The sequence below is a fragment of the Sphaerodactylus townsendi genome, linkage group LG09 (assembly GCF_021028975.2).
Source record: "Sphaerodactylus townsendi isolate TG3544 linkage group LG09, MPM_Stown_v2.3, whole genome shotgun sequence".
Taxonomy (NCBI): Eukaryota; Metazoa; Chordata; class Lepidosauria; order Squamata; family Sphaerodactylidae; genus Sphaerodactylus; species Sphaerodactylus townsendi.
Window position 1 is genome coordinate 46,464,638 of NC_059433.1, and position 16,322 is coordinate 46,480,959.

Sequence of the window (16,322 nt, forward strand, 5' to 3'; positions counted from 1 at the left end):
GAAAACTTTGCATTTGTCATTCTTCCTTCTGATGGCCTGCTGGTTTCACTACACCAAGTAAAAGTGGCTTCTTTGCATCCCCACGCCCTATTCCTTTCTGATGTTCTGCCATTATGGGGAACGTACTAAAATGAAGGACAGGAATACCTACTGGTAACGATGGGAGAAGCTTGATGCCTGTTGGATATAATGGGAGCTAAGAATGTCACTTGATTTTCATGAGCTTCCTTAAAATATATTACAGTACACAAAAGCTGCAATGAAAATGCAGAACAGATTTGGAGAAGCCTGCCTTAGGCCTGGAAGGACCTGGAAGGACAGCTTTCAGAGAATAATTACCATCCCTGGATGCAGATAGTCTGCTGTGGGTCTAGACTTCTCTGGGTCTAGAAGGAAAATCCCCAGAGTGGAATGATAGTCCCTGGGCTTAGCATAAGTGTACTAGACCTGGAATGGCAGCTCCCAGAGTGGAGTGATGGCCTATGGCATTTGAATCAGTGCTCTGAAATTGGAATAACAGGCCCCAGAGAGGAATGACAGTTCCTGGGCTCAGATAAACTACTCTGGGACTGGGATGATACCCCCTAGACTGAAATCAGTTATTTGGGAGTGGAATAACACTTCCCAGCTTTTAGTAGCTTTGAGTGGTTGAGGAAGTGATTGATTTATAATAGATACTAAGGATTTGCCAACATGGTCTTTACATGATTTGCGAAGCTAGGATGGGCGAGGATCCTGGGTATAAGTAGTGGTTTTTATAGATTCCAGAACCTTGTCAATATCCACTATGGAAACTGGATCAGAGTGGTGCATAAATAGGACAAGCGGGTTCTTCCAGTGGATCTATGTTATAGTCACCATCTGTCAGAACATATTCTTGATCTTTAAGTCCCACAACTAATTGTCTGGTTCTGATACAGTGAAGGCTCAATTTTAGGAGTCAGTAAACAATTGAGATGATTGTGAACTAGCTGAGGCAATAGCAGCAGAGAAGTAAAATTACTAGCCTCCATCATTGCTGCTTCATAGGTATTGCCGTGATCTGTCAGATTCATTATGAGATCTCCATGGGCACCATTCTCAACATTTCCCAGCCTTTCAGGTCACCCAGCTTTATGGGAAACCAGAGCATGGGGAAGAGGTTGTTGAGGAGTGACCTTATCCATAACTTCAAGGCTTAGAGTAAGGGGATAAAAGAAAATAAAAAGATTGGGGGACAAGGGGGGCTGCCAGAATATAATGGAAGGTAAAAGGAAAATGAAGATTACAGGTTTTTGACTTTCCTCCCCTCCAACACTCCACCACAATTGAGGTCTTTGCTTACATTAATATATGAGATTAAGAGTTTGATCTATAATGCAATCTTTAATGATTTTCTTAATGAGTTTGATTTTTTTCCACTTAAAAGGGACTTCTGATTATCCTGTTGCTACTCCAAGCCCTGGAGATCCTTCATCAGGTCACATACTTGGCAAGTTTTTCTATTTTGTTGTTTGTAGTTTATTGCACTTGTAGTCAGAAAACTTCATTTTTTGAACATGCATTTCTACATTAGTTGCTAGGATTTTCTTTCTGCAGTTGGTTAACTTTCTGGGCTTGTGTGGGGATGTAACCTTTTTATGTAGGAACATGTGGATCCTTCGCCTCCTTTGACTAGAATCCCATTAGTCTGCTTTAATATTTGACCAAGCACTTTGTTATTTGTTTCAACATCAAAGGCTAAACTACACTGTACGTAGGTTTACTAGTTGTTTTTAGGTTCTCCAGTTTGATCAGAGTCATGTTTCAGCAGTTGTTTTAAAAGCTTGAGATGCTGATTTTCTAACAACAAGGGAGAGGGGGCTCCTTCTAGCACCCAGTCTTTCTCCCTAGCTTTTTCCTGAGCCTGTGGGAAGTTATTTGATCCAGTAACTTCCCATTGGGTGTTCTTGAGGTTAAGGAAGAAGCTGGGGGAGGGGCAGGAAAGTAAGTTCAATTGAATTCTGTAGGACTTGTGTCTGAATAAACATGCAGAAGCTGCAGATTGTCACATTTAATGATGTTAATTTGCCTTTGACTGGACTTCTTGAGTTTCAGTTTTTCTTAGTTACCAAGAATGGTCAGAATAACACATTGGACTGTTCAGGTTTGTTTTAAAGGTCTTCTAAAAATACTAATTTAAAAATGAAAGAAATTTCAAAAATAGACATCGTTATATACATGTTCACATATGCAGAGAAGGCTAAGCTTTGGCCCTTTCTGCACAGGCCATATACGGCGCCCTGGGGATGGCAAAAACACCGTCCCCAGGGAGTCGTTCGCACAGGGGGCGCAGCTGCTTCGCAGCCGTGCCGCCCGAGCATTTTTTTGAGGGTCTTTTTTAAAATCCTGGGTTGTAGCTGCTTGCAAGTGAACGGCCAGGCAGGAGGCGCTTTATTTGCTTCCGTTTTCCTTTTTAAAATTTTTGCGACTCACATCTACATAGCTACGCAGGTTCAGATAGTTGTACCATGAGACCATGTGGGGGTTCATTTGTGCATGTTGCATTGGTGGGAAGTAAATTTTAAAAAAGAGACGCGACAGCAACCCGAATTGTTTCCTGGGACTCCTATCTCTGTCTGCGTGGTAAATGAATTACTGTATCCTGACTGCAACCTGTTATACATTTTCTGTGTAGAAGGGGCCATTGTCTGTTCAAGCTCTCCTTTTAGACGCCAACGTCAAATGCAGTACAAATGTCATCCAGCATTTTAAAATCCAGAGTACTGTAAAACTCAAGATAACACACTTTAAATTTGTACTTTCCAGGTTGTCGATGTTATGGCTCAGGTGCGTTAAGCAGCAGTGATTGTGACAGAAGAACAGGACAATGCAGATGCCGAGTTGGGTTTCAGGGGATTGCCTGTGATAGCTGTGCATCAGGGTATTTCCATTACCCTTTCTGTCAGAGTAAGCGATCTTTCCATTTTGATACATCCACAATCCTGGAGAGTTTGTGGAACATCCCTTAACAATAAGGTTTGTTTTGTTAGCAAGTGCTAGAGAAGTAGAATCCTGACTGAATCCTTCTGCATGAATTGGAATATGCCATGAAAATATATTGAGAATTAGGTTTTACAAACTGTTAAGATTTGTGGTACAGTTTTCTCACGCCGCATATCACTCTACATTAAATAAGTATCTTGTCTTTTTGACTTATTCACTTCCCCCAATCATCTTTTTGCACCTGTGGAAAAAGTAGATTATTGCAGCCTAACATCCCAAACTCTTTCCCAGTCAGTAATACTGTTCTTGGGACTGAGTTTTCTGATCACTGGAAATGTTTCAGAGATTCCACTATAGTGTAGTGTATCTTGTAGTGTTTATTGCTTGCTTCCTTCCTTATGATGATGCCACTGCCCCTATATTAGCAGAAAGAAGGTAGAATGCTAGCTGAAAACTTTCTGTTTCTGTTGCATGGAGAAGTGGATACATTCAAAATGGTGTATTAATTTTCCATTGTATGCTTCACACTGGTACGTTCCTAGCATGCAGAATGAAAACTGTTTTAACTGGAACAGGTAATAGCCAACTCCTTTAGGGGTGTTATAATGGCTGCCTATGAACTCAGTTGTTATTTATATTGATATTATTTGGGCTACTCCTTTATTTTAAGCTTTCAATTCCATTTTAATAGCCTTCACAGGACTGTCCCCATTTTGTATGCCTTTTGTTTTTCTGCAATCTTTTCTCTGTGTTTAGATTTCCTGTCAGTTTTTGATAATCAAAATGTAACCCAACCAATGTGAACTGCCCTTTCCTGAGTATATTGTGACAATTCAATCCCAGAGAAAATTTGCTATGTGCTAGCTTATTATTATACTATTATTATTTCAGTTTATTCCCCACCCTTTACAATAGTTACGGGCCTCTAGTGGGAGGGCATTCCACAGCACAGGGACCACTGTGGATAAGGTCTCCAGGCTTTCCCCCTCACCTCCGAAGGGGGTGGGACAGCTACTCCAACCTCAGTGCCCAGGCAGGAATATATGGGTGGGTGCATCGCCTCAGGACCAAGGTAATTTATAGCTTTGTAGGTCAATACTAGCATTTTGAACTGAGCCTGATAGTGCATCAAAAGCCAGTGCAGACTCTTCAGAATTGGGGTGATGTGATCCCAGTATGAAGCACCGGTCAGCAGATGAGTCTTACTTTTGGCTACATTTACAATAGGAGATTATACTAATTAATCACACAGCAGGAGTTCAGGTATTGTGAGGTGAGCGCCCCTTGGTCTGTCTCCCTGTCTCCTCCTCAAGCCCTGCTTATCACACTTGTGTTTGATCCTCTGTAGAAATTTTAAAAGGTCAAAGATTCTCATTTAGTTGTAATGTGCTGGTTACCTTTCAAATCCCTGCTATTGGACAGCTTTTAAATAGATGAATTAGGTCTTTATATTCATAAACATTTCAAGAAGAGCATTAATAATTTATTCAATTGAAGGTGGCTTTCCTTGCCTATCCCACTAGAATTAGAATTTAAATTGATTTTCTTGAGTTTTGCTTTAGACCCTAAAGTGTGTAGAAAATTGTGTTTTAAAGACAATTTCTAGCAAATAACTATAAATGTAATCATTTGTTTTGATTTTCCATGTAGGGTGTAATTGCGATGCAGTTGGATCTGTTGACAATACATGTGGCCCTCAAGGTCATTGTTTTTGCCATAGAAACTATGCTGGGCCACAGTGCAATCAATGTGCTCCTGGTTATTACAGCTATCCCAGTTGCTTGCGTAAGTGAACAACCCATTTTCTTTTTCTACCTGGAAGTGATATAGTGTCCGAGTGGTATAGGGGTTAGAGAAGGTCATTCTAGGCCTGTTGGAGACCTGGGTTTCCATACTTATTCAGCCATGAAGCTTATTGAGTGTTCTTGGGCCAGTCACACTGTCATATTCTAAGCTATCTCAGAAGGCTGGTAAAAACAGGTGGCAGAGAACCATAAATACTACTTTGAGCTCATTGGAGGAAGGATGGTAAAAAATGTAACAAATGGTCTTGTTATGCAGACAGTGCCTTGATTTAAATCAAGTTAAATCAAGCATGGAAATAAAACTGTTTTACTTGCTAGATGAAATTGTTACAAATTCCCTGCTTTATTGCCAGGCAGTCCATCCAATCTGTTTTCTTCTGGGAAGGTGCAACACTGGGGATGGATTGATGCAGAACCGAATTTTTACACAATAGTTGCCTCCCTGTAGTAATTACCATGTTTCTGCATGCTGTTTGCAATGTGTATGATCTTGCTTTTACATTACTGTCCGGGTGCGGGGGTGACCCCCCCCCCCACCTCCACCCCCTCCCCGGACTCGCGCCCCGACCCGCGGCCTGCGGGCGGGGCCCCGGCAGCGCGAAGCGCCGGAGAGAAGGCCGGTCGGGTGGGCGGAGATGGGCTTGCCCGGCGCTCCACTTGTCCCCCAGGAGCCGCGCTGGGCGGCAGATCCGGCGGCGGCGGGCGGCGCCTCGTTCCCGCGGCAGAGGGACAAGACCCCGGGAAGCCCCGTCGCCGCGCCAGCTGGCAGAGCGGCGAATCAGTAGAGGCTGGACAGCTGAGCCCTGTGGGGCTGACGACAGGAGGAGAAGGGAGGAGGAAGGATGAGGAGGCGGGAAGGAGGGAGAGCGTGTGGGAGAACTGGGGAGTAAAGCCAAAGAGGGAGAAAGACCGGGAGAGAGAGGGAAGAGACCAACGGAGGGAGTGTTTGAGGCGAGGGGAAAGGAGGACAAAAGAGGAGACGGCCCTGCTGCGGGAGTGGAGTGGGACTGAGACAGAGGGGACACGTGTTGGGAGGAAGGGCAACACTACTAGCCCAGGGGCTGAGAGGGAGGCTTCCCTACTCTCCCTTCCCAACGTGTTGTGGGCGCTAGGGTGGTGGTGGGCAGCTGGGCCAACCTGTGGCTAAAGTGGCTGACCCACTTAGTCCGCTCCCCGGAGAACGGGAGTGAGGCCGGTAGTACCAGCAGCCGGGTAGGGGAAGGCGGGTTGGCAACCGGGGTCCCGGTGGGGACCCCGCCCTGGGCACACGACAATTACACACTGTTCCCTGCAATAACATGTATTAAGAAGTTGTCACTGTAAATGTTATGAGATTTGGATTATAGGCAGTTGATAAGAGAAGGACCACAGCATCGTGATGAAGTCCCAGGTTTTAATCCTCATACTCTCTAGTAGTTAAAGGGAAGGTCCTAAACCTTTAAAGAACTATTGTGTGGGACAACAGTGATGGCGGCTATTGTGTGGGACAACAGTGATGACAAAATGTGGTGGCTTCATATGTCGGTTTGGATGGATGATTCATCTTTGTGGCCTGGTATGGTTTGTTCTGTAGCAGCTTAAAATCAACACTGAAGATCCCACAGGGTGGGAGGCAGATTTTCATGTCATGGAGACAGCAGCTGTACAGTTGCAGCAATTTTGGCTACCCATCACATTCTATCCTTTCTACATAGAGTTCAGAATAGGTAATGAACAACTTAAGATACCTTATGTTAAATTGGTTCTTCATGGTCAGCACTGTCTAACAGTGTTCCCCCAGGGCCTTTGGTAAAGGCCTTTTCATCACCTACTACCAGATCATTTTAACAGAGATGCCAGGAATTGAATTCAGAACCTTTTGTATGTCAAGAAGACAACCAACCACTGTATATCAAGAAGACAACCAACTACAGCCCCCTAGTTCTATTTTATCTTTACAACCCTTCGAGATAGGTGAGGCTTCATGGCTGTTTCATGGCTGAGTGTGAATTTGAATTCCAGTCTTTACCATGCTGATCTGACATTCCAACCATTACACCATGCTGCCTTGTTTGGTATGGCAGCAGCTAATGGAGGAAAATGTTCTTTTCATACATTCTGCATTCCATGTGACCACTCACCTCCAGTTAACTGTAGCAAACAATCAAGTCAGTGTCAAAATAAAACCCCTGATTTACCTTCAAAATGTCATTTTTCCAGTGTGAAAAAATCACTAAGAGCAGAATGAGAGTTTCTGCAACTTGAAGGTCATTACAAAATATTACTTTCAAAAAACGGAGGAGTCTGAACTTTGCCATTGAAACTTGAGATTGGCTGAAGCTGAACACTTTGAGCAAATTGTCATTTGAAGCTGAATTGATTTAAATGCGTCCAACTTGCAAAAGGTCATCTTTGTTTGAACTGCTTTTTCCACCAAAGCCCCAAACTATTGAATGGCAGCACTTTGCACAGGGCTGTCTTTTATTAGTGAGAGCTATTCAACCCTGATTTTAAGTCCTTGGAGAGATTGCTTATACAGCAATTTGTGATCTTAATTTATCCTAAAGGAGATGCATATAGCAGTCGCATAAATGCAGAAAGAAGCTATTGTTGCTGGAAACTACCCTTAACCCTTTAAAAATCAGTAGTCCCATGAGCCTTCGTTCATTTCAAGTACAGTTTTGCTGGAGAAGCATTCAGTAAATAACATCCATCATGTTAATGCAAACATGTATTTTACATTTGACATCTTTCTACAGCTTGTCAGTGTTCAGCCAGTGGCTCCTACCATGACACATGCAATTCAGCAACCGGGCAGTGTGAATGTCGACCAGGAATTACGGGTCAACAGTGCAACAGATGTCTTTCAGCCACCCACTACTTTCCTCATTGTCTAGGTAATAGTCACAAGGGAATTACTTTTTATGACAGCATTGTAGAGGAAAGCTGTTTTTGCACTTTCTAAATGCTCTGTGGCTTAGCCAGGGAGGGTACCCACTGTGGGGCTTCTCACCCTGCTTGTAGTCCCCCCCTGCTGCCCGGCTCTGTCCTCCGCTCAAATCAGTGCTGGCAAGGGAAGCCCCAAATGGTTTCCCACAAGCCTGGAGCTTTTCCAAAAGCACCACTTAAGCACCGCGAGGTCTTCTGTAGTCTCTTTCACGCAGAGGAAAGCCATTGCCACAGGGAGGCTCCAGGGCAGAAACGTGGCAGCCACGCTGTAGCACCAGGGGTTGTGCAAAACTCCCGATTCCATCGGGGCATTCAGAGGGGCAATTTCGGCATGCAAAACAGCCGAAGTTGACAAATAATGTGGACTTGTATGACTATACGAGATTTTGGGAGTAATCCTAACAGACCCACTCAGAAATAAATCTCATGGCATTGATAAGAGATGTAGGTGCATATCTCTCTGTGTACCCATCTGTGGTCATGGAATTTATTCACGAGCATTGATCAAGTCATTCAGAACCAGAATGATCCAGTGAACAAGGTCATACTCTCCCAATTAACTGGACAAGTCACTTTCTCATCCTCAGTTCCATATTTATGAAATGGAAATAACATTGATCATAGAGCCACTGTGAGATACTCTAAACACAAGAAAGCTTATTTGCATGATTAATAATAATCTAATAATTTACATGATTAATAATAATCTAATAATTATTACCACCTGTTCCACAAGCCTAATGATTATTACCACCTGTCCCTCAAACCTAATAGGCTTGGAAAAATTTTGTATATTTAGAAATAGTTGAAAATAAATAACTGTACTCTCAAATAAGGACATATTGTTTTGTTTTCATTGAAAAGGTGTCAGCAGTGAATGTGACCCTGCTGGAACTCTTGATTCATATTCTGTAAGTATAACACTGTATGACTGGTTTGCATAGACAGAGTTTGTGTTGACTTCCTTGGGTTTGTGCCGATAGAGTGAAGGTTACTAGGAAGAGAAAGAATTGGATTGCTGGCACTTTGTTAACACTTGCTTTTCAAATAGATATTCTGAATATTAGATAGCAGGATATGTCCAAATACATATTCCCATTACAGTAATTTACAGAGGGTGAGGGTTTAATCCTTTTCCCTTGCCACTTTGTGAGGAATGAGGCAAGTGGGCACCACAGGGAACCTGCCAGTAAATAGAAGACATCTTAGCAGTAATCTGGCCATAGTGGAGAATCTGCCTCTAAATATCTCCCAACGTGAGATTTGAAGGATGTGTATGTATGTAAGTCAGAAACTTAGCAATAAATATTCTTCCGTACTATTCTAATATCATAGCTGTAAGACAAATTTGTCTGAAAGACACTTCGCCAACATCCCCCTGTTCCTTCAGCTCATCTGATTCGCTCAAGCCAATTATGCCCAGATCTCAGGCCTCTGTGGAAACCAGCCATTTTATGAACTTGAGATCTGAACTTGAGTTTAAGGCTCACATTTTCAGCAGACACACTATCAGTGCAATCCTGAGTCGGGGGGCTGGGGGGAGGATATGTGTGCCTGAAAGGACTCTGGATGCGGCATGATCCTACCGCCAGCATAAATGCTGCTCAGTACGGCATAAGTGGCATCTATCCCAGCAGCTGGGCACTTACAATGGTGCTCATGCGCCACATGGCTATGCAACAGCTGAGCATAAACACTGCTGTGGCACCAGCAGTCCCCCAGTGCAGGAGATGGTGCTGGTGCTGATGGGAGCCTTCGCAGGGCTGGAGCCAGAGCCAGCTTTAGTCTGGTTCCTGAACCTCTTTAGTCCAGGAATCCCCTCTTTTGCTGGCATGGACTTATGCCATCAAAAGTGTGACGCAGCCCATTGGGTCGCATAGGGGCTTTTGATTGTCCTCGGGGAATATTCCATGTTTTCTTGCTGCGTGCAGCACTTCAAACCTCTTTGGAGGTGGCAGGGCTGTGCTGTGCCCAGCCACTGCTCATCTAAGTCCCCGCTCGCCCCCCCCTGCTGGGATTGCACTTGAGCAACTTGCTATGTCATCTTTTTGTATTATGAAAATTATGTTGACATATGTTATTGATTTATAAAAGCCCTTTGCCTTCTTTAATGACAAACATGTTATTCCCATTGACTTTTAGGGCTACTGTCAGTGTCTGCAAAATGTAGAAGGTCCAACTTGTAGCATCTGCAAACCATTATACTGGAATCTGGCTAGAGAAAACCCTGATGGATGTGTAGGTAAGGCTACACTGACACACCTCATGTTATGAACACATCGCCTGTGCTTTCTTTGCTGATGTTTTCAGCTTGATCCAGGTTTTTATAGTAGGCCATTATTTTTTGTTTGGCCATTAGAGTATCTTGTGAAGAGGTCTTTAAGGTGCCACTGGACTCTAGTGGACTAGAGAGCCAGTGTTTTGTAATGGTTGGAGTGTCAGGCTATGATTTGGAAGACATATCATTAAACCCCCTCTCTGCTGTGGACGTTTGCTGGGTGATCTTGGGCCAGTAATATAATCTGAGCCTAGGCTACTTCACAGGGTTGTTGTGAGCAGGACAGAAAAATGATATAAGCGGCTTGGGGAACAAGGCCTGGCTATAAGTCAAATGAATAGGTTGTGAAGAGGTAGTTGCTCAAATAGCACATGGGTTTAGCTGTTCGTCTGTTTCAGAGACTTGCTATATATTTTCATCAAACTATATTTCTCACAGTTTGAATAATCCAAGATTCCTGCCACTTTTAGTAATAGAAATTCTTAACAGATGCTTAGCCAAATTCTGCCCTCTAGTGACTCTGATCCCTGTTAGTAACAGCAATTCTTAAGAGATGCTTAACCAAATTCTGCCCTCTAGTGTTTCTTGACATTAAATATATTGGAGTAATTTGGTATATTTGTAATTAAAGCAGGACACAGAGGATAGGTTGTTTGTTCAAGATGCCATTTGTTTGATGTTTAGTGAACTGATCGGTGCCATGTTGATTGGAAGCTTTGAGTTTTGCAGAGGTGTAGAGCATGGAAATAAAAACAAATAATGGAAAAATAAATGGAAGTATTTGCAGCAGTCCGTGACATGCCTTTGAAAGCTGCACTCATCCAGTTTTGTGCTAATGAATCCTAAAGTAGTCTTTTCCCATGGAGTGTTCATATAATCTTTTCAGTAATGTGCCTCCATCAATCTAGCCAAAATAATAAAAACTGATATTGAATTTATGTAATGGCATACTGCACTGAAACAGCAGAGAAAGTTCCCAAAATACTTTTTGATTGCAGGAGAGTTATAGGGAAATTATAGGCAAAACATAATAATTATGAAGCATAGCTGTTCTTCCAGCTAAAGGCAATAACATCTTAAGGTTTAATAACAAGGTTTAGTACCCCTAAGAACCTCAGACAGAGTGGGTTCAAGTCTCCCTTCCCCCCCCCCCCCACTTTAGAACTTAATGCCTGAACTGGGAGAAACTCAGTGGGATCTTCTTGACCCCATCATGCCAATCCTGCTTTTCAGGGGACTCTGGATTGTAAGGTCAGGTAACCTGGTCCTCATATGATGAGAGAGGTTGAAGGGAGCGGTGATGAAATCACACACATTCACAATAACTGTGGTGGAATAATTTATGAAAAATCATCAGGTCTCTTCACACTCCCCAGTGATATAAAAGGATTATTTGCCTTTGCAGAGTGTCAGTGTGCTGCAGATGGAACTCTGAGCGGAGTTGGAGAATGTCAGCAGGTAAAACATTTCATGTATAAATAATTAGGTTTACATATTGTTTACATTGTAACTGAATAATCCATGTGAACAGGTAGCTGGGAGCTTACCCCATGTTGCCATATTGTTTGAAAAATAGAATAAATAACCTGATTTCCTGTTCATGTTTGGTCAGAATTAAGTGTCATTGAATTCAGTGGGACATTCTGAGGTAGCGATGTGTAGGATGTAGCTGAAATAGTCTGCAAGTGGACTCTGATCCTCAGAAAGCTGGTGTTGGACTCAGATAATCCTCTAAACAAGGCTCCACACCAAAAGCTGCTGGCTTGAGATGTGACAGATGGGGGGGGGGGGGCTATGCTCATTTATGACCTAGAACCTTCTCTCTTTGGGCTGCTGGCATATGACCAGGTCTACAAAAGTGGGTACAGTTGGGCTTCTTCCTAGTTTACATGCCCTTCCTGTAGCTACAAGCCAGTTCCAAGTTTATATTTAGAGCCTTTCTTCATACATACAAACTATTTTAGTTTATCATTGTTTGAACTAAGAGATATAGCAAGGGAGAAGAAGAAAACTTCACTATTGTTTCTTTACAGGTGGATGGCAGTTGTTACTGCAAACCAAATGTTTGTGGAGACTCCTGTGATACTTGTGAGGATGGTTATTATGGCCTTGAGGGCCGGAATTATTTTGGATGTCAAGGTACAACTGAGGTTTTTATATGATAAAAGATTTCCAAAAGATATCCCACCTTTTGGAGAAGTAAATCTGTTTGACATAAACAAGAAGTCAAGTCACTTTTACCTTAGTTTTTAATTTATGTGACTGAGTTAACTCTTTTTCGTAATTTTTAGATTGTTGTATTTTTTTAAAAAATCTCATTAGCTGCTTTGAATTTTTGGAAAGTGCTTTTGTTGTGGCAGCCTTTCATGGGGGAATGCCAATGCCGCAGACCAGTGCTAGTTTTCATTGTACACACACTTCAAGAAAAAAGTCAAAATAATATCCTTTTCCATTCATTTCCTTTAATGATAGTTAAAGATTGGAGACAGAAGCATCCATCACCTCTTCTGGAATCTGTTGCCTGAAACACATACTTCACATTGCTTCATGGTGTGGCTGGACCTTCTGCAACGATTTATTTCAGTATGAACCTTTATGAAAGGGAACATAGATTCACTACATCAGCCACTGCTACATTGTCTCTCCTTCTCCCATTTTATTTTTGCTGTGGCTTTGCTGGCACATATCCCTTTATATACATTCCCTAGAAGAGACTTTGAACATTGTATTTTTACTGGGTAACTCTGAAGGAATTTAAAGAAAGTACTCTTCCATTTCTTTCCCTCCCATTAGAAGGAGCCTACTGGTCTGGGGTTTTTTTTCATGTTATTCTTTAGTGTTTTAAAGAACTGCACTATTTTTTTCTTCCCTTGCAGGATGCCAGTGTGATGTGGGGGGCTCTAAAAGTCATGTGTGCAGTGATCAGTCAGGTGCCTGTCAGTGCAGAAGGCACATCGTTGGAAAGTCCTGCAATGAGTAAGTGAAGTGGGTGTACCAGAACAGCATGTTCCTTAAGATTTCTTGCTTGTTGTTCAGTAAATGATTGTCAGATCTGCTGTCAAATCAGCTGCTAATTGTATAAGATATTAGTCTTGTAATGGTGGGTCCTAAATTCAAGGAGGATCTTTATTTATTTGTTTGTTTAAAATTGTTATTTGCCGCTTTTCTTCCTTATGGAGCTCGAAGTGGCTTACAAACCTCGATAAAACACATTGTATAAAATATATTTAAAACATAAAACCAAAATTTATACTTACGATCAGTATGTTAAGGGTGATTTGTTATGATACTCACATGGAACTTTCATGTATAAAGACACTATTGTGTGCAGAGACACATGGCCACCCCACAGATGCCCATAGCACACCACTCTGGTTCCTTCCACGCATATCTTATTAAAAGTTGAAAGTGTGTATGTGGCCATTGTGGCACTTAATAATACATGAAGGGAGGGGTCAACAAGCGCCTCAGCCTGCTACACGGTTGAGAACTGGCAGAGGTGAGGGCTGTTGCCTTTGTGCTTTGCCTGTGACCTTCCAGAAATAGTAGGTTGGCAGCTGTTTTAACATTCAGAAGAAAAGTTTAAAATAATTTTGTATCTAAAAAGGCCTGAAAAGAACTACTATTTTCCTGACTTGCACCACCTGAAGTTTGAAATTGAAGATGGTACAACTCCAAGTGGAAGAAGAATCCGGTTTGGATATGATCCTCAAGAATTCCCTGGCTTTAGCTGGAGAGGTTATGCACAGATGTCCTCCATACAAGTATGTGGTTTTTCTTACAAGTGTGTTTTTCTTACAAGTGTGTGTTTAACTTAGTCCCTCTTCCCAAGACCATTTTACAAGAAAAACATCAACATCTGTTAATCTCCGTAGTCCTCCTTTATTTTTTGAAAGAAGTTACTTCCATGTATTGTAAATCCTCCTATAAGGTGTAGGTTGTCATGGATGGGATGCTGAAGAAAATGTTTTTCAGAAGGGACAGGACCATTCACTCCTGGGTTTATCTGTTACCGTTTCAACAACCGGGTGGCTTATATTAGAAATACTTGTTTATCAGTGAATATTCTGGCCTATATGTGTATGGGCTCACAAAGGTAGTGTGATGTGTCAAACAAATGAAGTGACCATTACAGAAAGAATGAGAGAAATTTATCTGCAAGGGCTAGCTGGATATCCCTTTTCATGTTTGGTCATCCTTTGGAAAGTCCATCTCCGGCATTTGTGTGGCAACCACAGCATGTATAGAGCAGCTGTTGGAAAACCGTTATATATTATAAATTGCCTTTAATTTTTTTCCCTTCTATTTTCCTTAAGAGATTAGGAATGGGGGCATGCAAGTTAAATAGCATAGTTAAAGAGATCAGAGATAGGGAAGTTTTACTTTGCGTTCCATCTTGAATATTTACCATCCCTGTTTCTGTATATTTGTGTATTTGATAAGGAAAATGAGTAACAGTACAATCCTAAGAACACTTTCCTGGGAGTAAGACCCAGAGTTTATTCCTGAGTGAACCTGCTCAAGTCTGAATGTTTGTTGGATGTGGGCTGATGGTTAATTTGCACTTGGCTGGTGGGAAATTGAAACCAAAATAAAGTTCTTGGAGGAAGAGGAAAAAAAGGAGACTGACTGATGTATATAATATGAGATAAATGACATAATATGAACCCAAATGAGATAAAATCAAGGAACACGATAAAAACAAATGCTGTATGACCTTCATAAGAGAATAAGACAGGCGATTTCTGGTACAACCAACTGCTAATCCTAAATCTCCTGTATTCTTGTCTGCCAAATGCTTAGAGGTGATGTTATTTGTTAGCAGGTGGGATTTTATTGTTATTTGTTTAGCAGATGGGATTTTGTTTCTCTACAGCAGGTGAGGATGGGGCGGGGGTGGCGGGCAGAAGAATCAGGCAAGCATCAGGAATGAACTGGGTATTTTCAAATTGTTCCTGGTGCATCACTGCGCTGGAATCTCTATGTTGTGACCAGCAATACCAGTATTAGTTCCATGTTGTTGGAAGAATCATCTCCTCAAAATACCAGCTAACATTTGAAAATCATATTAATTTGCAACTTCACCAGTCTCTGCCCTATGTCTCATGGCAGAGGAAAGCAACGTGCCTTCCACATGGGGAATGTTGGCAAGTTTGCTTGTTTCTTTTTTTATAGGACAAATGACTTTGCCTGGTTTTGTAATATCTATAGTTGTTGGTAGTGTCATCCTTATTTACTGGCTTAAGCTGTTTCTATGGAGCAGAGTTCTAGTTCTGCCTATCCTTCCATGCACTGTTCCTTTCTTTTGTTTTTGTGGTTTCAGTTTACCAATGTAGATGTTTGGAGTGGAAGTGAAAACAAACTCCTGTTTTATGTAACTAAAGTTTTCCATGCATATTTTTCATGCACTTTCTTTCTTTATTTTTATTTATTTATTTATTCTTTCGATTTATAAACCGCCCCATCCCCTAGGCATTTAATTTCTAACAATGCCTTAAATGATACACAAAATAAAAAGCACAAGAAAAAATACCCACCAAAGGTCTTTTTAAATATTAAAAACCAGAATGACATCCACTGAATCTGACATCCTCATCACAGCACACTGGAACAAACATAACTTTAGAGATAATAGAGTATGATTTCTTAGTAAAGGGGAAAAATCAAAAACTTTGTAAATTAATTCTTTTTTTAAAGCACTCAAAGTACCTCTTCAAAAACTGTTTAGATCTTTCAGTGCCCAACATTTGGTACTGTGAAAACTGAGAACGGTGGAAGAAAGCAGGAAAGACAAACCAGATGAGCTGAGTCAAAAACTGAAACTTACTCAGCTGTTCAGCTAATGTAAGAAATATGAGAAAGATCCTAAGCAAGGTGTGATGGCTGCCTCAACCCTCTTCAGCAAACAGGATGTTGCAGCTGGCTTTCGAAATGAAAAGTGATATCATAGCAACAGGAAACTATACAGGCAGCCCTGGAAAGAACAGTTTGGGAGAATTCAGGCTGGAGGTGGCAATAACAGTTCTCTCAAAAGACTAGCCAGGGCCAGCAGATGACTGAAAGGTTCTGATACCTCTGGGGGCCTTTCATTTACATGGGCCTCAGGAAACTATAGATCCCACTTTCAGGAATCACGACAGAAGCCTGCAACATACAAGGGTTGATAACAGATAAGCTAAACCTTACCCAGCAGAGCCAGTGATGAAGCAGACCCACGGGAGTACTCTGGGGACTAAAGGTGCCCAGCAGCATTAGCTGAGAACGAGGTTTGTGGCTGTTTCTTAGACGGAAGCACTCGCAGTATGATATACAAAAACTGCATCATGACCAAACAACCTTGGTTGTAG

The 16,322-nt window shown here is 41.9% G+C and overlaps 1 protein-coding gene across 1 annotated transcript in view; it reads left to right on the forward strand.

The window, feature by feature from the left end:
* LAMA3 (laminin subunit alpha 3) overlaps positions 1-16,322 on the forward strand; it is a 146,514-nt gene that overhangs the window by 41,914 nt on the left and 88,278 nt on the right. The window contains exons 11-20 of the mRNA XM_048508537.1: positions 1,409-1,471; positions 2,788-2,928; positions 4,615-4,749; positions 7,508-7,645; positions 8,562-8,608; positions 9,840-9,939; positions 11,381-11,433; positions 12,009-12,114; positions 12,852-12,951; positions 13,583-13,739. Of these exons, the coding sequence (XP_048364494.1) occupies positions 1,409-1,471; positions 2,788-2,928; positions 4,615-4,749; positions 7,508-7,645; positions 8,562-8,608; positions 9,840-9,939; positions 11,381-11,433; positions 12,009-12,114; positions 12,852-12,951; positions 13,583-13,739 (1,040 nt within the window). The remainder of the gene's footprint in view (positions 1-1,408; positions 1,472-2,787; positions 2,929-4,614; positions 4,750-7,507; positions 7,646-8,561; positions 8,609-9,839; positions 9,940-11,380; positions 11,434-12,008; positions 12,115-12,851; positions 12,952-13,582; positions 13,740-16,322) is intronic.